The sequence below is a fragment of the Pan troglodytes genome, chromosome 11 (genome assembly GCF_028858775.2).
Source record: "Pan troglodytes isolate AG18354 chromosome 11, NHGRI_mPanTro3-v2.0_pri, whole genome shotgun sequence".
NCBI lineage: Eukaryota > Metazoa > Chordata > Mammalia > Primates > Hominidae > Pan > Pan troglodytes.
The window spans coordinates 836,181-856,427 of record NC_072409.2 but is presented as its reverse complement, the minus strand read 5'-3'; the positions used below and the strand labels follow the sequence as shown (position 1 = coordinate 856,427).

The following is a 20,247-nucleotide window of genomic DNA, read 5'->3' as shown; positions in this document are numbered from 1 at the left end:
GGACAGAGTCTCACTCATACTCCCTGCTGGACTCAGGAAGGTCTGAGCTCACCCGCTCCTCAGAAGGGCCCACCAGGAACAAGGGTCCTCCTGCCCTCACCCACAAGGACTCGGCTCCACTCAAAATGACCTCACCCTAAGCAGCACAAGAGGGAGGCGGAGCAGAGAATGTCCGAGAGGACGGATGATTCCACCCCTTTACTTTGCCTTTGTGGACACAACTCCCGTGCAGGCCGCGCTCCATGGGGCTCCCGGCGGCCCAGGGGAGAAGCTTTGGCAACAGGACAGTTTTTAGTCACGTGGCCTGACCGTTTGCCATTTGAGGATTACAGCAAATGATTCTATTTGTAATTTCTACCCTTCCCATTGCCTCCCCCCCCCAAAAAACTGTACATGAGTTTACAAACATATTAACATATAAATAATGAGAACCGTCCTGGTGGGAGCCTCCTCCGTTGTCTCTGCTGGAGATGAACACTGAGGGGCGCTGTAACCACACAGACTGCCTGTGACATCGGGAGTCTCACGGCAGCTGTCCTGGGCCCGCAGCTGGCTTTTTTGGCACCTCCAGGTTCAACCACCAGTCTGTCTCTGCTGTGCCCAGGGTAGAGCCCGGGGGCTGTGAGTATGTGCGGCTCCCCTGCCCGTCATCGCTCTGGCTCAAGCTCATGCTGGAAGGGACGCTTCCTCTCCCGACAGTGCTTCTTGTGGGCTGGCCAGTCCTTCTGCTGGCACTGGGAGCCGCAGTACCGGGCCACCTGGCAGCGCCCACAGATGTTGAACTCCCGGAGCTGAAATACAGAACACCTGTGGCTTCACCATCATGCCTGGGACGCAGTGTGGGGCAAAGACTGCGTCTTACGGACAATCTGACGGACCCAGCAAAACACCACGTACCAAGGCTGGAGTGCCTGGGCCCTGGTCAGGCCAGCACAAGGGCAAAGGGAGACCACTCTGGTGGAAAAGCCCAAGAGGTGCTAAGCGGTCTCTGGGGAATGGGACCCCGTGGTGGAGGGCAAGATCCCAAACCAAGGCTGGGCTACAGGGCAGAGGTGCCAGGGACGCGGCCGCACTGCAGCACACCCACCTGCTTCTCAATCACTGTGCAGGGAGGGTAGTGGCACTCGTAGTAGGTGCAAGAGTTCTCCTCCTCTTCCACTACATCCCCGTTGGCATTATAATACCGGGTCACATTTAGGACAGGAAACTGTTCTTCTATAGGGTCTGTAGGCAGCTGCTGAATTGCAAGCCAATACAAGCTTTGCTCCCTTAAAGAAAGAAGCAGACACTTCAGTGCACTCTGGCCAAACGGGGCCAGCACACGGCAGACGATGCAATGACTCCATAGAGTGCCATCCTGCCCAGGACACCCAGCCCGAGTTTGAGTCTCCTTTGGCCCATCCCTGCTGCATGTGCTTTTCACCACCTGACAGTAAATATTGTGTCTTCCCACTAACCCATAAGCACGGCCTCATCTATCACCCTCTCCCCAGCACCTGGGACTGACAGGCACACAGTAGGCAGGAGACAGGGCCCAGGTCAGGCCCCTGTGCAAAGCGAGGCGGCCCCTCTCCTTGCCCTTGACCTGCAGAGGTGCCCATTACTGCCCCGTCGGTCCACTTCCCCTTCCATACCGGGAGCTGCCCTACGTCCGTCTAAAAACTCCTCCTGCTTGAGTAGGCCAGATGCCTACAACGGGAGAGTTCTACCAAGAACGGAGCCTCAAAGGCATGTGCTGTACAGAACAGGCCCTGGAGCGAGCACTGGCTGCTCAGAGGCAAGCGTGGGCAGCCCCAGCCCTGCTGCATCACGGAGTAAAGAAGCTGCATAAACCACCCCACCAACCCCGTTCTCCGAAGCCAGACCCTGAGGAGACTTGGTTAAAACGGGGAAGGATCAGGACATGGGAAGATGTTGGTGAGGTCCCACCAGACAGAGGCAAGTTTCAGACACTGCTGGCTTCTGAAGACAGAAGAGGAAAACACCCCTTTGCCAAGAGGCCCCTTTTGTGGGGGCTGAGCTGACACAGTGCCAGGAAAGCAAAGCAACAGCCCAGGCCTGACAAAGACAGGGGGACCCCACCACAAAGAGCCGGACCACAGGGAGGCCACAGACTGGGATCCAGACGGACGCACAGCACCCAGCCAGTCAACAAAGACAGGGTGACCCCACCACAAAGAGCCGGATCACAGGAGGCCACAGACCGGGATCCAGACGGACACACAGCACCCGGCCAGACAGGATGTCAGGCCCACACTGACCAGCTGACTTCTGCTCGGGGCCTGGGGTGCTGACCCAGCACAAGAGGCCCAACACCTGCTGGGTTCTAAAACCCCATGTTGGCAAACCAAAGATGGCTGAGCCTGATCAGTCCTGAGCCACCCCAGGCCCACCTCCTGCAGCAGGGGGTTGTGTAAGGCAGCAGCCCCAGCGCAACTCGTCCTGCCGTGCCCACAGAGAATGGGCTGACCAGGAGCATCAGCCCAACACCCCCTTTCCAAACGGCTGTTCTTAACGGCAGTTATCTCCTCTCCTGATTATAAAGGGTGCTGAGAGGATTCAAGGTAACATTCAGTCACAGGCTGGCCGGACCCTGAGTCTTGTTGAGAACCGGCTGAAATGACCCGCACCATGGCAGGGACAGAAGGCATTGCCAGGTGGAGTGGTGAGCAGCGGGCGAAACTTGTGGAGTTGGGAAGGGCCCATCCCAGCATCAACACTGAGCATGTATCAATGTGGGACAATGCAGGAGGAGATGCTACAGATGCTGCTTTGCCTGCCACGCACGCCTTCCCCTTCCCCTTCCCTTTTCATGTAGAAAAGTGATTCAAAGCAAGCTAACTACAGTTCATCCCAGGGCTTCCCCAGACACCACTAGAACAGGGTGCCTGCTTCAGTCCACAAGTGCTAGGTAGTGCCCATGCCGCCTCCCAGAGAGGAGCCGGGAGTGGGGGTGCAGAGCTGGAGGCAGCAGCATCCCTGGCTCTCCACATTTCAGTCAGGATACCAAAATGTACCCTATTTTTGTTTCAGCCAAATTGACCTTTGTTTCTGTTTCTTGCAACCCAAAGTTCCAACTAACATAATCCCCGAAAGAATAAAAACCCCATTCAACAATCGTAAGAGGCCTGGCTTCACTCACAAGCAGTATGAGGAGGGTCAAAACTCTAATATTAGAGCAGGGACCGGGCGTGGTGGTGCACACCCGTAATCCCAGCTACTCAAGAGGCTGAAGCGGGGCCAGGCGTGGTGGCTCACGCCTGTAATCCCAGCACTTTGGGAGGCTGAGGCAGGCGGATCACCTGAGGTCAGGAGTTCAAGACCAGCCTGGCCAACATGGCAAAATCCCACCTCTACTAAAAATACAAAAATTAGCCAGGCGTGGTGGTGGGCACCTGTAACCCCAGCTACTAGGAAGACTGAGGCAGAACTGCTTGAACTGGGCAGGCAGAAGCTACAGCGAGCCAAGGTCACGCTACTCCAGCCTAGGCAACAGAGCCAGACTCCGTCTCAAAAAAAAAAAAAATGCTGAGGCAGGAGGATTCCCTGAAGCCAGGAATTCAAGAACAGCCTGGGCAACATAGTGAGACCCATCTGTAAAATTAATTAATTTAATGAAATAAACAGAGCAGGGAAAAAAAAACACGAGCCCAACAAGAACGAAAGACACTTCAGGCTCTGCCTTCGTCCTGAGAGGCCCAGTGAGGAAGGGATGGGGGGGGATTTGCAGGACTCCCTCCAGGGTGGCAGGAACAGCAGTTTGGGAGTGGCATTTTGGAGGCCTGGGGACTGTCCCTACATCACCAACCAGTGTGTCAGGTGCTCCCACTGTTTCCACCTCGGCTGCCCAGGGCTCTGGCATGACTCTGAGGTGACAACTGCAAAGATTCTACCCACAGCCACCAACCATCACCAAGCCCGAAACACTAAACCTTACCAGCGTTGCTGACAACCATCTGCTAGGGCAGTTCGCACTGCCTGCACCAGGAAAGGCTGCCCAGAGGCTTGAGGACGTGCCCAGAAGCCCCAGGGCGCCAGGGGAACATGTCAGTGAAGCGTGTGTGGCTGGGGACTCCCTGGCTCAACTGGGCTCCCAACCCCTATCCTGCTGGTCCCTTGGCTCTTCCCAAGGGCTCCATGAAGTTCACAGACTGGCTGGTTCTAGGGCCAGCAGGAACCGCCCTCGCAGGTGGGAAGCCCATGCAAAGCACTGCTTTCAGGATCACAGGCAGGTCGGGGGCCGAGGGCTGAGCCCTGAACCATTCTCCGCTTTAAACCTTTGCTTAAGGAAAACTGTTTAGCAAAAGAACACGACAAAAAGACCCATCTGTGTGCACAGAAAGGAATCCTGAGGTGAGCAGAGAAGGAAGGAATCCCGAGGTGAGAGAAGGAAGGAATCATGAGGTGAGGAGAGAAGGAAGGAATCCTGAGGTGAGAGAAGGAAGGAATCCCGAGGTGAGAGAAGGAAGGAATCCCGAGGTGAGCAGAGAAGGAAGGAATCCCGAGGTGAGAGAAGGAAGGAATCCCGAGGTGAGGAGAGAAGGAAGGAATCCTGACGTGAGCAGAGAAGGAAGGAATCCTGAGGTGAGAGAAGGAAGGAATCCTGAGGTGAGGAGAGAAGGAAGGAATCCTGACGTGAGCAGAGAAGGAAGGAATCCTGAGGTGAGAGAAGGAAGGAATCCCGAGGTGAGAGAAGGAAGGAATCCTGAGGTGAGAGAAGGAAGGAATCCTGACGTGAGCAGAGAAGGAAGGAATCCTGAGGTGAGAGAAGGAAGGAATCCCGAGGTGAGAGAAGGAAGGAATCCTGAGGTGAGGAGAGAAGGAAGGAATCCTGAGGTGAGCAGAGAAGGAAGGAATCCCGAGGTGAGAGAAGGAAGGAATCCCGAGGTGAGAGAAGGAAGGAATCCTGAGGTGAGAGAAGGAAGGAATCCTGACGTGAGCAGAGAAGGAAGGAATCCTGAGGTGAGAGAAGGAAGGAATCCCGAGGTGAGAGAAGGAAGGAATCCTGAGGTGAGGAGAGAAGGAAGGAATCCTGACGTGAGCAGAGAAGGAAGGAATCCTGAGGTGAGGAGAGAAGGAAGGAATCCTGAGGTGAGGAGAGAAGGAAGGAATCCTGAGGTGAGGAGAGAAGGAAGGAATCCTGAGGTGAGGAGAGAAGGAAGGAATCCTGAGGTGAGGAGAGAAGGAAGGAATCCTGAGGTGAGGAGAGAAGGAAGGAATCCTGAGGTGAGAGAAGGAAGGAATCCCGAGGTGAGAGAAGGAAGGAATCCTGAGGTGAGAGAAGGAAGGAATCCTGACGTGAGCAGAGAAGGAAGGAATCCTGAGGTGAGAGAAGGAAGGAATCCCGAGGTGAGAGAAGGAAGGAATCCTGAGGTGAGGAGAGAAGGAAGGAATCCTGAGGTGAGCAGAGAAGGAAGGAATCCCGAGGTGAGAGAAGGAAGGAATCCCGAGGTGAGAGAAGGAAGGAATCCTGAGGTGAGAGAAGGAAGGAATCCTGACGTGAGCAGAGAAGGAAGGAATCCTGAGGTGAGAGAAGGAAGGAATCCCGAGGTGAGAGAAGGAAGGAATCCTGAGGTGAGGAGAGAAGGAAGGAATCCTGACGTGAGCAGAGAAGGAAGGAATCCTGAGGTGAGGAGAGAAGGAAGGAATCCTGAGGTGAGGAGAGAAGGAAGGAATCCTGAGGTGAGGAGAGAAGGAAGGAATCCTGACGTGAGCAGAGAAGGAAGGAATCCTGAGGTGAGAGAAGGAAGGAATCCCGAGGTGAGAGAAGGAAGGAATCCTGAGGTGAGGAGAGAAGGAAGGAATCCTGAGGTGAGGAGAGAAGGAAGGAATCCTGACGTGAGCAGAGAAGGAAGGAATCCCGAGGTGAGAGAAGGAAGGAATCCCGAGGTGAGAGAAGGAAGGAATCCCGAGGTGAGCAGAGAAGGAAGGAATCCCGAGGTGAGAGAAGGAAGGAATCCTGAGGTGAGAGAAGGAAGGAATCCTGAGGTGAGAGAAGGAAGGAATCCTGACGTGAGCAGAGAAGGAAGGAATCCCGAGGTGAGAGAAGGAAGGAATCCTGAGGTGAGGAGAGAAGGAAGGAATCCTGACGTGAGCAGAGAAGGAAGGAATCCTGAGGTGAGGAGAGAAGGAAGGAATCCTGAGGTGAGAGAAGGAAGGAATCCCGAGGTGAGCAGAGAAGGAAGGAATCCCGAGGTGAGAGAAGGAAGGAATCCTGAGGTGAGGAGAGAAGGAAGGAATCCTGACGTGAGCAGAGAAGGAAGGAATCCTGAGGTGAGAGAAGGAAGGAATCCTGAGGTGAGGAGAGAAGGAAGGAATCCTGACGTGAGCAGAGAAGGAAGGAATCCTGAGGTGAGAGAAGGAAGGAATCCTGACGTGAGCAGAGAAGGAAGGAATCCCGAGGTGAGAGAAGGAAGGAATCCTGAGGTGAGGAGAGAAGGAAGGAATCCTGAGGTGAGAGAAGGAAGGAATCCTGAGGTGAGGAGAGAAGGAAGGAATCCTGAGGTGAGAGAAGGAAGGAATCCCGAGGTGAGCAGAGAAGGAAGGAATCCCGAGGTGAGCAGAGAAGGAAGGAATCCCGAGGTGAGAGAAGGAAGGAATCCTGAGGTGAGGAGAGAAGGAAGGAATCCTGAGGTGAGAGAAGGAAGGAATCCCGAGGTGAGCAGAGAAGGAAGGAATCCCGAGGTGAGCAGAGAAGGAAGGAATCCCGAGGTGAGAGAAGGAAGGAATCCTGAGGTGAGAGAAGGAAGGAATCCTGAGGTGAGGAGAGAAGGAAGGAATCCTGAGGTGAGAGAAGGAAGGAATCCTGAGGTGAGCAGAGAAGGAAGGAATCCTGAGGTGAGGAGAGAAGGAAGGAATCCTGAGGTGAGAGAAGGAAGGAATCCTGAGGTGAGCAGAGAAGGAAGGAATCCTGAGGTGAGGAGAGAAGGAAGGAATCCTGAGGTGAGGAGAGAAGGAAGGAATCCTGAGGTGAGAGAAGGAAGGAATCCTGAGGTGAGGAGAGAAGGAAGGAATCCTGAGGTGAGAGAAGGAAGGAATCCTGAGGTGAGCAGAGAAGGAAGGAATCCCGAGGTGAGCAGAGAAGGAAGGAATCCCGAGGTGAGCAGAGAAGGAAGGAATCCCGAGGTGAGCAGAGAAGGAAGGAATCCCGAGGTGAGCAGAGAAGGAAGGAATCCCGAGGTGAGCAGAGAAGGAAGGAATCCTGAGGTGAGGAGAGAAGGAAGGAATCCTGAGGTGAGGAGAGAAGGAAGGAATCCTGAGGTGAGAGAAGGAAGGAATCCTGAGGTGAGCAGAGAAGGAAGGAATCCTGAGGTGAGCAGAGAAGGAAGGAATCCTGAGGTGAGCAGAGAAGGAAGGAATCCCGAGGTGAGCAGAGAAGGAAGGAATCCCGAGGTGAGCAGAGAAGGAAGGAATCCTGAGGTGAGGAGAGAAGGAAGGAATCCTGAGGTGAGAAGGAAGGAATCCTGAGGTGAGCAGAGAAGGAAGGAATCCTGAGGTAAGCAGAGAAGGAAGGAATCCCGAGGTGAGCAGAGAAGGAAGGAATCCTGAGGTGAGGAGAGAAGGAAGGAATCCTGAGGTGAGGAGAGAAGGAAGGAATCCTGAGGTGAGAGAAGGAAGGAATCCTGAGGTGAGCAGAGAAGGAAGGAATCCTGAGGTGAGGAGAGAAGGAAGGAATCCTGAGGTGAGAGAAGGAAGGAATCCTGAGGTGAGGAGAGAAGGAAGGAATCCTGAGGTGAGAGAAGGAAGGAATCCTGAGGTGAGCAGAGAAGGAAGGAATCCTGAGGTGAGCAGAGAAGGAAGGAATCCCGAGGTGAGCAGAGAAGGAAGGAATCCCGAGGTGAGCAGAGAAGGAAGGAATCCTGAGGTGAGCAGAGAAGGAAGGAATCCCGAGGTGAGCAGAGAAGGAAGGAATCCTGAGGTGAGGAGAGAAGGAAGGAATCCTGAGGTGAGGAGAGAAGGAAGGAATCCTGAGGTGAGAGAAGGAAGGAATCCTGAGGTGAGGAGAGAAGGAAGGAATCCTGAGGTGAGAGAAGGAAGGAATCCTGAGGTGAGGAGAGAAGGAAGGAATCCTGAGGTGAGAGAAGGAAGGAATCCCGAGGTGAGCAGAGAAGGAAGGAATCCTGAGGTGAGCAGAGAAGGAAGGAATCCTGAGGTGAGGAGAGAAGGAAGGAATCCTGAGGTGAGAGAAGGAAGGAATCCTGAGGTGAGAGAAGGAAGGAATCCTGAGGTGAGCAGAGAAGGAAGGAATCCTGAGGTGAGAGAAGGAAGGAATCCTGAGGTGAGGAGAGAAGGAAGGAATCCTGAGGTGAGAGAAGGAAGGAATCCTGAGGTGAGCAGAGAAGGAAGGAATCCTGAGGTGAGCAGAGAAGGAAGGAATCCTGAGGTGAGCAGAGAAGGAAGGAATCCCGAGGTGAGCAGAGAAGGAAGGAATCCCGAGGTGAGCAGAGAAGGAAGGAATCCTGAGGTGAGGAGAGAAGGAAGGAATCCTGAGGTGAGAAGGAAGGAATCCTGAGGTGAGCAGAGAAGGAAGGAATCCTGAGGTAAGCAGAGAAGGAAGGAATCCCGAGGTGAGCAGAGAAGGAAGGAATCCTGAGGTGAGGAGAGAAGGAAGGAATCCTGAGGTGAGGAGAGAAGGAAGGAATCCTGAGGTGAGAGAAGGAAGGAATCCTGAGGTGAGCAGAGAAGGAAGGAATCCTGAGGTGAGGAGAGAAGGAAGGAATCCTGAGGTGAGAGAAGGAAGGAATCCTGAGGTGAGGAGAGAAGGAAGGAATCCTGAGGTGAGAGAAGGAAGGAATCCTGAGGTGAGCAGAGAAGGAAGGAATCCTGAGGTGAGCAGAGAAGGAAGGAATCCCGAGGTGAGCAGAGAAGGAAGGAATCCCGAGGTGAGCAGAGAAGGAAGGAATCCTGAGGTGAGCAGAGAAGGAAGGAATCCCGAGGTGAGCAGAGAAGGAAGGAATCCTGAGGTGAGGAGAGAAGGAAGGAATCCTGAGGTGAGGAGAGAAGGAAGGAATCCTGAGGTGAGAGAAGGAAGGAATCCTGAGGTGAGGAGAGAAGGAAGGAATCCTGAGGTGAGAGAAGGAAGGAATCCTGAGGTGAGGAGAGAAGGAAGGAATCCTGAGGTGAGAGAAGGAAGGAATCCCGAGGTGAGCAGAGAAGGAAGGAATCCTGAGGTGAGCAGAGAAGGAAGGAATCCTGAGGTGAGGAGAGAAGGAAGGAATCCTGAGGTGAGAGAAGGAAGGAATCCTGAGGTGAGAGAAGGAAGGAATCCTGAGGTGAGCAGAGAAGGAAGGAATCCTGAGGTGAGGAGAGAAGGAAGGAATCCTGAGGTGAGAGAAGGAAGGAATCCTGAGGTGAGGAGAGAAGGAAGGAATCCTGAGGTGAGAGAAGGAAGGAATCCTGAGGTGAGCAGAGAAGGAAGGAATCCTGAGGTGAGCAGAGAAGGAAGGAATCCTGAGGTGAGGAGAGAAGGCTGATGCCTCCCAGGGGTGTGGGGCAGAAGCCCTGCTCACACCGAGTCCCGACGCTGGCCCTGCCCTGGAGCAGGCAGCCCTTCTCCCCACTGTCATGCCAGCTAAAGGGAGGTTCCCAGAGCCAATTATGAGAGGAGCAATGCAAAAACACACACCATCAAGATCCTTCCCGCTCCCATGAAGAAAAGGAGGATTCCACGCTTTGGGGAAAAACAATGCAAGTCCCAAAATACACAGAAGCATCAGGGCGCAGAGGAGGAACAGGAGACCCTCTTGGAAACAAGAGCTTTGGCGGTGGCCCTCCTCAAAAGGCGCCTCTGCTGGCATCGCCAGGCCCTGTGAAAACCCACCTCTGCTTGCTGGAGGTCTCTTCAGCCTTGGGCCGCCAGCCCCACGGCACCAGCTGCAGGTTGTCCAGGCGATTGTCCACGGTCACAGCGTTGAGGTGCACCACCTGGAAGCCCGGGGCCACGCCCCCCCGGTGCCGCTCCCTAGAAACAGACAGCAAACCCTGCATCTAACCCTGCATCGCTGCCTCCCACCCTCACAGACATTTCTGGTCAGGTACCAAAGTCCTTCCAGGAAGAAATGTCAGCCATGTGATCTGATCGGGCCCCTGGTCCTTTGGATGAGGGTACCTCAGGCAGAAGCTGCTGAGAGAAACCCAAGCACCTGATCTGTGGCCCAAACAGGACAGGGACACAGGGAGGACCCGGCCCCTGGACTTCAGAGCACAGACAGCCAAAGCTGGAACGCAAAACCACCTGAGCAGATGGCCTCGAGACAGCTCCCCATCTGAGTGGTCCCTACCATGCACACCAGGGGGCTCGGCAAAACCCAGCAAGGGGAGCAACCACCATCCCTCCAGAGGCTGCCAGTCCTGGGCAAGCTCCCAGCAGAAAGTCCACTTGGTGTTTGAAGTGTAACATACAAATCATTCGTTCCTTTGGGTTAGTGGTGAAGGACACAAAAATAACTGCGAGATTCAGGGAAGGCAAGGCAGGGCTTCAGCGGGGCAGGGGGCTCCAGGCGCCCTGTGCCATCGGAGCTCACCCAGGAGCCCAGTGGCGGGGGGCAGAGACAGCTTGGAAACACCCACCACAGCAGCTCATGAAGGAGTCTCCCAGAGCCCCTTCCTCGGTTCTTGTCAAAGGCATAGGCAAATATCTTAGCACCATTTCCATCTGCATCCACTTCCATTCGGGCCTGAGAAGGAACAAGGGAAAGAGCCGTTAAAAAACCTCCAATTCTCAGCAACACTTCAATTCCCTCTTAGAAAAACCAAGTGAAACAAGCAAGCCAGAGGGACAAATGCCAGCCCTGTCCCTGAGACCCTGGGGAGTGCAGAGCTTCCCACAGGCACATGGCTCCCAGGGGCCAGCGTGGCCCACCACCACTCTGTCTATTCGAGCAAGAAACACTCACAAACAACTCTGCAAAATACAATGGACATAGACAAATACATTTTCCTACCCTTAAAAAAAGCCCACGGTGCAGTGAGATAGAGAACCCCCTGGAGAGATCACTACTGTGAATGTGCGGGGCACAGAGATAAAGGATGGTGAGAGAGGCCAAGCTCAGCGGCAGGAATGGAAGCTGGGAAGAGGCAGGAAGACCCCATGAGAGCAGAGAACGGGAGGCAGCTGGGCAGCCAGGAGGGACTGCTAAGGCAGGCCCAGCAGAGGTGGCTAGCTCTAAAGAGCAGGGTCTTCGAGCTAACAGACATGGTCCACGTGACACAATCACAAACATGAGAACATTCCATTTGCTTTCAAGAGGAGCTGGCAGCTGGGGTGAAAGTGAGGAAGACCACTGTCGCCAGGCCATGTGGGCCACAGTGGGCTCCAGTGGCAGCAACAGCCAGGTTCTGCAGGGCCACGGCTCAAAGTGGGGCTGAGGGCTCAGGGCTCACAGGCCAGCACCAGTTGTCCACTTGTGGGGCCGCATGCTCTTGCAGCACAGGGGAGAGAGCTCGTTCCTCGTGACCCTCCTGGGCACTGACCACAAGCATCAGGGGAGGGAACAGCCATCCTTACCTACCTCAAAGGAGTAGCTCTCCACCAGCGGGATGTCCTGCTCATCGATCAGCGTGTATTTGGTCTGGAAGTTAACCACATGTTTCAAATCATTACATTTGGGATCTGCGTGAGGTGCAGTAACCTTATAACCAGAACAGGCAGGAGCCTGTTGCATTTTCCTGTGAAGTGGAAAGTAACTACAGGCCTCTTCAGACCAAGACAGCTCAGCACATGGTGGCCTCATTCCACCGTTTGGGGTGGTGCAGTCTACGCCAAAACACAGGCAGACGGGTTAAAAGCCAGCTGCCCACTTTAGTCTGCGCCAGAGGAGCTGGTATCAGGCTTCATCCTCGCAGGCCTAACCCCAACAGTGGCACTGAACATTTAACGCACCAATAAACCTAGGCAAAGACTGTTTCACTGAGCTGAGGGAGGGGCCGGGGCTGAGGCAGAAGAGCCAGAAGGTTTTGATTAGGGTGTGTTTATTAAGCTGAGCTACTCACTGATTACCCTTTTTAGCTTTTTGTCCATCTGAAGTGTTCCAAAGAAAAGCTGTAAGGGATGACAATGCCATCATGGGTGGAGTTAGAAGGGGTCTCTGGTCTCCGACCTGACTGGAGAGCCCACCCTTCCCCGGTGGAAAAAAGCCTCCTCCCCAGCAGGCCCTGCCTATGCTCTTGCGGCAGGGGCAGGAAACAGGAACAGGTCCCAGAACGGGCCAGTCTCCCTCTTGGCAGTTTTTCTTCTGGGATCTGAACCTGTTTTACCTGACGCCGCCTGACACTGCCTCGGCTCCTCTCTCCCACCAAAAGCCGCAGCCGCTGGTGACGGGAACAGGGCTCCCATCCGGGTAAGGACCCTGGCTGGTGCAGCTGCACAGGTGGCTCCGAGAAACCGCCAAGCCTCAATGCCCACAGGTGCCATGGAATCCCCAGCCTCAAACGTGGAGCGTGGGGGCCAGGTAAGAAGAGAAGTCGAGGAAGGCCCTGAGTCTGCAGCATCAGGGCCCAGGCTTCTTCCTCTCTGCTCCGAGTCTGAGGCTCAGCCTAACGTGGCCAACCCCTGGCAGCGTTAAAACGAGCCTGAAGCCCTGCTGAGAACTGGGAGGCACAGAAGAGCCCACACCAGACCCGCCTCGGCGAGAGGTGTGGAAGTGGCGCTGCCTCGGAAAGGGCGCTGTGTTTAAACCGTGTGGCCGCACCGGCAGCCCGGACGCCGCGCTAGGCCCCGGATCGCCGACACCACGGGGAGGGCTCCGGGAGAACGCGGCTCGGGCTCGAGCCACGCATCTCCGCACCCGGCTCGGGACAGGGCCGTGGCCTCCACCTCCCGCAGGGCAGGGCCGAGGGTGGCCAGGTGCACCCCAGAGCCGAGGGGTGCGTGCCCGCCGGCCTGCGAGAGGAAGCTGCACCCCCGCGGGGCCAGCAGCCGGGCCCGCGCAGCGTCCCCCGCCCCGCTGGGGCCCATCCCAGGCTCCGCGCCCCCGCCCCGGCCGCCGCCCGCACAACCGCCCCCGGCCCCGGCCCCCGGCCCCGCGCGGAGGCCTGGACGGGCGAGACGGGCCGGGTCGCGGGCTCCGCGCCGCTCACCTTCCCGGCCACCCGGCCGAGCCGCACGATACCCAATTTGAAGTCGGTCATGGCCGGGCCTGCGCTCTCGGCCGGCAGCGCCGCTCCCTCGGGAGGCGCCGGGCGGGGGCCGGGGCGAGGCCGCGGCGCGCCGGGACAGGACGGGACCGGAGCCGGGGTCGGGGTAGCAGCCAGGCGGGCTCCGGGCGGGACGAGGCTGGGCCGGGCTCGGGCCTCCGCCGCCGCCTCGCGCCCGCCGGACCTGCCACGCGCCGCCGCCGCCGCCGCCGCCGCCACCGCCACCGCGCGCACCACAGCGAGCGGAGCGGAGGGGCGGGGCGCAGCCCGGGACACACCCCCCGGCCCGCCGCCGCTCGGCCAATCACTAGGCGCGCACGGCGCCGACCGGCGCGCGCCGCGCCGCAGCAACCAATAGGAGGAGGGCGAGTGCGCCGGCGCTCTGGGGAGCGGGGCGAGCGCGGGGGAGGGGCGAGGCCGGGGGCGGTGCCTGCGCGCGCCGACGTCAGTTTCGCGGGAAGCTTTGTGCGGGCAGCGGCGCCGCGCCTAGAGGGGCAGTGCGGAGTGTGGCTGGGGACTCGCGCCGGGTCCGTGGAGCTCTGCGAGCCGGCCGCTTTTCGCCTCCCTTGCGGTAGCCTCCGTAAGCTGTTTCCCGCCGCCGTCCTGGCCCCGAGCGCGGAAGGAGGAGGTGTATGGAGCTCGTGCGGGGCCCTCTGGGCGGGCGGGGAGCGGGCGAGGCGGGCTAGGAAGAGGCCGTTGCCGCGGGACGCGGGTGTTTCTGGAGAGACAGCGGACGCCCGGCCCACGCGACCCGGAGGGCGCGGCCTCCGGCGCAGCCTTCTCCAAGCCGCCGGCTCTTCAGCCTCGGGGGCGGCTGACCTCCAGAGCAGCCTGGTCCAAGGCGTCTGGAAACGGAACTCCAGTGAGGCCCATTAGGCTCCGCGGGAAAGCCGAGACCCGCTCAGGGAGGGACTGGGTACGCCGTGGTGGGCAGCGTGGCTCCCCTGCAGCCTGGAGCGAACGGGGCTAGGTCCTGCGTCCTGCTCCGCCGGTGTCCAGTCGCCCGTGAGGAGGCCTCACCCTGCCTCAAGGGCGACTCTTGTACCTGAGGAGCTGCACAGGCTCCTTTCTGGCTTGCTGGGTTCCGTTTTCTTTTCTTGCTTTTTTTTTTTTTTTTTTTTTTTTGAGCCAGAGTTTTGCTCTGTCACCCAGGCTAGAGTGCAGTGGCACGATCTCGGCTCACTGCAGCCTCTGCCTCTTGGGTTCAAGCGACTCTCCTGCCTCAGCCTCCCGAGTAGCTGGGATTACAGGCACGCGCCACCATGTCCGGCTAATTTTTGTATTTTTAGTAGAAGTGAGGTTTTTCCATATTGGCCAGGATGGTCTCGAACTCCCAACCTGAGGTGATCGGCCCACCTCGGCCTCCCAAAGTGCTGGGATTACAGGCATGAGCCACCGTGCCCCAGCCTGCAAAGGGTGTACATGAGTGAGCCCAGACGTTCCATCTCTGGGTCCCCTGGTACTTGCCAGTACCCCAGACACCCTAGAGGACTGAAGGGGCTGATGAGTCCTGGCCTGCCTGAGACGCACATTGGGGTTCAGGCTGGGCCTTGCTCAAAACATGCCTGTCCGACCGCGCGCGGTGGCTCACGCCTGTAATCCTAGCACTTTGGGAGGCCGAGGCGGGCGGATCACGAGGTCAGGAGCTGGAGACCATCCTGGCTAACACGGTGAAACCCCGTCTCTACTAAAAATACAAAAAAAAAAGCCGGGCGTGGTGGCGGGTGCCTGTAGTCCCAGCTACTTGGGAGGCTGAGGCAAGAGAATGGCTTGAACCCGGGAGGCAGAGCTTGCAGTGAGCCGAGATCGTGCCACTGCACTCCAGGTTGGGCGACAGAGCGAGACTCCGTCTCAAAAAAAAAAAAAAAAAGTACCTGCCCTACCAATCTCAACCTCATGGAGTTGCAAGGGTGTGATGAGATTATGAGCAACTGCTTTGTGAAAAGAAGTGGAGCTTGGTGGGTGCTCCCTAGGGTAGTTGAAAAGCACTGGTGTCATAGTCCAGGTTCCCCCAGAGGTTGACTTGAAATGGATTCGAGTCCAAATTTTGTCCGGGCCTGGTGGCTCATACCTGTAATCCCAGCACTTTGGGAGGCCGAGGCAAGTGGATCACCTGAGGTCAGGAGTTCAAGACCAGCTTGGCCAACAGGGTGAAACCCCGTTTCTACTAAAAATACAAAAATTAGCGGATGTGGTGGCACACACTTGTATTCCCAGCTACTTGGGAGGCTGAGGCAGGAGCATCACTTGAACCCAGGAGGCAGAGGTTGCAGTGAGCCAAGATTGTGCCACCACACTCCAGTCTGGGCAACAGAGTGAAACTCCGTCAAAAAAAAAAAAAAGTCCAAATTGTTAGCTTGAGAGAAGACCCCAGGAGACACCAGCAGGAGGGTAGGGGCGTGAGGCAGGGAAGGGGGTGCTACCAGTCCAGTTACTGTAGCAGGCGGTTGTGTAGGAACCATCCTCAGAGTCCCTCCCCGAGGGCCAGGGGAGCCAAGGCATTCACCCTTCACCCTGCTGCAAGGGGACCCAGCATTCACCCCTCACCTTGCAGTCATTGGTTGGAGGCTGTTCCTGGCAAGGTGACTTCTTGGCTCCAAAGCCGAGAAAGACCTGCAGGTGTTGACACAGCGCAGTGCTGCGGGCAGTGCCCAGCTGGCTTGGGAACTCATACCTGGTCCACCACAAGCCGGCTGCTTTATCTACACATTCTACCCAAGTATGAATGTGGCACCCCTGCCTCTGTGTCCTGCGAGGGTGGAATTATGTAACGCTGGGGCGGTGCTTCCTCTCACTGCAGCTTCCCTCTCCCAGGGGCAGGCACCTTAAAAAGGAGCCCTTGACTCCCCCGTCCCTTTCCAGCCACTGCCTCATTTTCCTGCTTCCCATCCCAGCAAAAGTTTTTAACAGGTTGTCTGTACTTGGCGTCTCCTCTTATCTCCTAGTTAATTCGTTTTCTATCACTTTATAACAACCAACCACAAAAGAGCACCCATTATCTCACGGTTCTGTGCGTTAGAAGTGCAGTTGGGTTTGACTGGCTTCTCTGCTGCAGGTCTCAGGGCTGAAATCAGGGTGTTGGCTGCCTCAGCTCTTAGCAGGTGCCCTAGGGGAGACCCGGGCTACAGGCTCCTTCAGGTTGTTGACATTCATCACATGGTTGTATGAGGTCTCCGCTTGCTGGCTGCCGGCCCGGGGTTGTTCTCAGCTTCTAGAGGTCGCTCACATCTTCAAAACCAGCAAGACTTTCTTTTTAGACAGAGTCTGGCTTCGTCATCCAGGCCGGAGTTCAGTGGTACAATCTCGGGTCGCTGCCACCTCCGCCTCCCGGGTTCAAGTGATTCTCCTGCCTCAGCTTCCCGAGTAGCTGGGACTACAGGTGCCCTCCACCATGCCCAGCTAATTTTTAAATTTTTAGTAGACATGGTTTCACCATGCCAGCCAGGCTAGTCTTGAACTCCCGGCTTCAAGTGATCCGCCCGCCTCGGCCTCCCAAACTGCTGGGATTACAGGTGTGAGCCATTGCGCCCGGCCAAAGCCAGCCTTTCTACTACTTCACGTCTTTGATCCTTTCTGTCCCATTTCTCCCACCTTCAGCTGGAGAAAGCTTTATGCCTTTAAGTGTTCCTGTGATTAGATTGGGTCCACCCAGATAAACAGGATAATCTCCCTATTTTAAGGTCACTAATTGGCAACCTACTTACATCTGCAAAGTCCCTTTTGTTATGTAACATAATATTACAGGCACAGGCATGAGGGCGTGACACCTTTGGGGGGCATTCTGCCTACCGCCCAAGTCTCCTGACAGCCCACTCCAGCTGGGCTTTCACCCCTCCCACTGCTGAAACTGCTCCACACCAATGAACAAAATCAATGAAAGCCCCGGCTCATACTTGAGTGAGGGGGGCAGAACATACACGTAATGAAGAACCATACACCGCGTTGGCCAGTGAGAAATGCAATGGGGAGAACAAGTCCATCACCATAAGGCAGTCAGAGGCCCTGCTGCAGGGGTGGGCAGAGCCGTCCTCTGAGAAAACAGCATTGGAACATGCAGTGGAAGGAGATGGAGTGAGCTGTGTGGCTATACAGGGCAGAACATTCTTGGCAGAAGGAACGGCCTGTGCAAAGGCCCTAAGCTGGGACATGTCTGGCATGTTTGAAAATGGAGAGGTGGGGCTGGGTGTGGTGGCTCACTTGAGGAGGCCGGGGTGGGTGGATCACTTGAGGCCAGGAGTTCAACACCAACCTGGCCAACAGGGCAAAACCCTGTCTCTACTAAAAATACAAAAATTAGCCAGGTGTGGTGGCACATGCCTGTAATCCCAGCTACTCGGGAGGCTGAGGCAGGAGAATCGCTTGAACCCAGGAGGCAGAGGTTGCAGTGAGCTGAGATCACTCCACTGCACTCCAACCTGGGCAACAGCAAGACTCTGTCAAGAAAGAAAATGGATGGCCTGAACCTGGGAGGTGGAGCTTGCAGTGAGCCTAGATCACGCCACTGCACTACAGCCTGGGCGACAGAGCAAGACTTCGTCTCGAAAGAAAATGGAGAGGTGGCCGATGCACTGGCCACTGAGAAGCAGCAGCACATGGGGCGGCTGGAGGGGCAGCAAGTACAGGATGAGCATTCAGATCCGAAATCTGAGATGCTGCAAAATCTGAACCTTGTAAGCACTGACATGACACTCAAAGGAAGTGCTCATTGGAGCATTTTGGATTTTGGATATGGAAAGCGCCATCAGGCAAGTATAATACAAATAGTCCAAAATCCAAAATCTGAAACACTTCTAGTCCCGAGCATTTTGGATAAGGGACACTCGACCTCTCCTGGTAAGTGGTGATGTTTGGACCTGTGGTGGAGGGGTGTGTATGTCAGGATGGGCCTGGGTATGCTGCAGTAACAACCCCAAGTTCTCAGCGGCTTAGCCAAATAAAAATGTGTTACTTATGCTACATGTTAAGGTTACAAGGCAGTTGAATGTATAAGTAGAATATGTGAGTATAGAGTTCACAGAGATGTCCAGCCTGGGAATATAAGTTTGGCATCATGGCTGAGCGCGGTGGCTCACGCCTGTACTCCCAGCATTTTGGGAGACCGAGGCGGGCAGATCACGAGGTCAGGAGTTCGAGACCAGCTTGGCCAACATGGTGAAACCCTGTCTCTACTAAAAATACAAAAATTAGCCGGATGTGGTGGTGCGCACCTGTATTCCCAGCTACTCGGGAGGCTGAGGCAGGAGAATGACTTGAACCTGGGAGGCAGAGGTTGCAGTGAGCCGAGATCATGCCATTGCGCTCCAGCCTGGACAATAGAGTGAGACTCTGTCTCAAAAAAACAAAACAAAAGTTTGGCATCATTAGCACATTTATTATATTTAAAGCTCTCTTAGAGACAGGTGCAGTGGCTCACACCTGTAATCCCTGCACTTTGGGAGGCTGAGGTTGGTGGATCGCTTGAGCCCAGGAGTTTGAGACCAGGCTGGGCAACATGGCAAGATGCTGTCTCTACAAAAAACAAAAATTAGCCAGGCATAGTGGCCCATGCCTGCAGTCACAGCTACTTGGGAGGCTGGGGTGGAAGGATCACCTGAGCCTGGGGATGTTGAGGCTGCAGTGGGCTGTGATGGGGCCACTGCACTCCAGCCTGGGTGACAGAGTGAGACCCTGAATTTTGGAGGGACACAAGCATTCAAACCATGGCAAAACTCATAAAACTGGATGAGATTACCACGAGGGAAAACGTGGATGTAGAGAGTGCAGCACTATTCACAAGAGCAAAGACATGGAATCAACCTAAATGCTGGCCAGCCCGGTGGCTCAGGCCTGTAATCCCAGCACTTTTGGAGGACGAGGCAGGCAGATCACCTGAGGTCAGGAGTTCGAGACCAGCCTGGCCAACATGGTGAAATCCCATCTCTACTAAAAATACAATTAGCCAGGTGTACTGGCAGTTGCCTGTAATCCCAGGTAGTTGGGAGGCTGAGACAGGAGAATCACTTGAATCCGGGAGGTGGAGGTTGCAGTGAGCCAAGATCATGCTACCACTGCAGTCTAGTCTGGGCTACAGAGTGAGACTCCATCTCAAACAAACAAAAACCTAAATGCCCATCAGTGACAGATTGGATAAAGAAAATGTGGTACAGCCGGGCACAGTGGCTTACGCCTGTAATCCCAGCACTTTGGGCGGCTGAGGCGGGTGGAACACCTGGGGTCAGGAGTACAAGACCAGCCTGGCCAACATGGTGAAACCCCATCTCTACTAAAAATACAAAAATTAGCTGGGCGTGATGGTGTGTGCCTGTAATCCCAGCTACTTGAGAGGCTGAGGCAGGAGAATCGCTTGAGTCTAGGAGGTGGAGGTTGCAGTGAGCCGAGATTGCGCCATTGCACCCCAGCCTGGGCGACAGAGCGAGACTCAGTCTCAAAAAAAAAAAAAAAAAAAAAAAAAAAAAAAGCTGTGGTACATATACACCATGGAATACTATGCAGCTATAAAAAAATGAGAGCATGTCTTTTGTGGGAACATGGATGGAGCTGGAGGCGATCATCCTTAGCAAACTAACACAGGAACAGAAAACCAAATACCACATGTTCTCACTTACATGTGGGAGCTAAATGATGAGAGCTTATGAACACGAAGAAGAAAACAATACTGGGCTTAATGCCTGGATGATGAGATAATATGTACAACAAACCTGGTGACAGGTGTTTACCTATGTAACAAACCTCACGTATCCCCAAACCTAAAGTAAAAGTTTAAAGTTAGGCCGGGCTTGGTGGCTCACACCTGTAATCCCAGCACTTTGGGAGGCCGAGGTGGGTGGATCACCTGAGGTCAGGAGTTCAAGACCAGTCTGGCCAACATGGCAGAAACCTGTTTGTAAACCTCTACTAAAAATACAAAAATGAGGGCCAGGTGCGGTGACTCACACCTGTAATCCCAGCACTTTGGGAGGCCGAGGAGGGCGGATCACCTGAGGTCAGGAGTTCGAGACCAGCTTGACCAACATGGAGACACCCCATCTCTACTAAAAATACAAAAATTAACCAGGTGTGCTGGCAGGTACCTGTAATCCCAGCTACTTGGGAGGCTGCAGCATGAGAATCCCT

General features: G+C 55.5%; 1 protein-coding gene across 2 annotated transcripts; it reads right to left on the bottom strand.

Moving 5' to 3' along the window:
• Positions 1 to 183: 183 nt before the first annotated feature.
• Positions 184 to 13,383, bottom strand: ZMYND19 (zinc finger MYND-type containing 19). Of its 2 annotated transcripts, none has more exons than XM_016962291.4 (6): positions 13,078 to 13,383; positions 11,511 to 11,570; positions 10,570 to 10,676; positions 9,821 to 9,961; positions 1,088 to 1,268; positions 184 to 791 (listed from the first exon to the last, which is right to left on the bottom strand). In XM_016962291.4, the coding sequence occupies exons 1-6, from the start codon at positions 13,126 to 13,128 to the stop codon at positions 648 to 650; spliced, it is 684 nt and encodes a 227-aa protein (XP_016817780.1). In that variant the 5' UTR covers positions 13,129 to 13,383; the 3' UTR covers positions 184 to 647. The 2 variants fall into 2 exon arrangements, with proteins under 2 accessions (XP_016817780.1, XP_016817779.1); XM_016962290.4 differs by lacking the exon at positions 13,078 to 13,383 and adding an exon at positions 12,256 to 12,584.
• Positions 13,384 to 20,247: the final 6,864 nt, after the last annotated feature.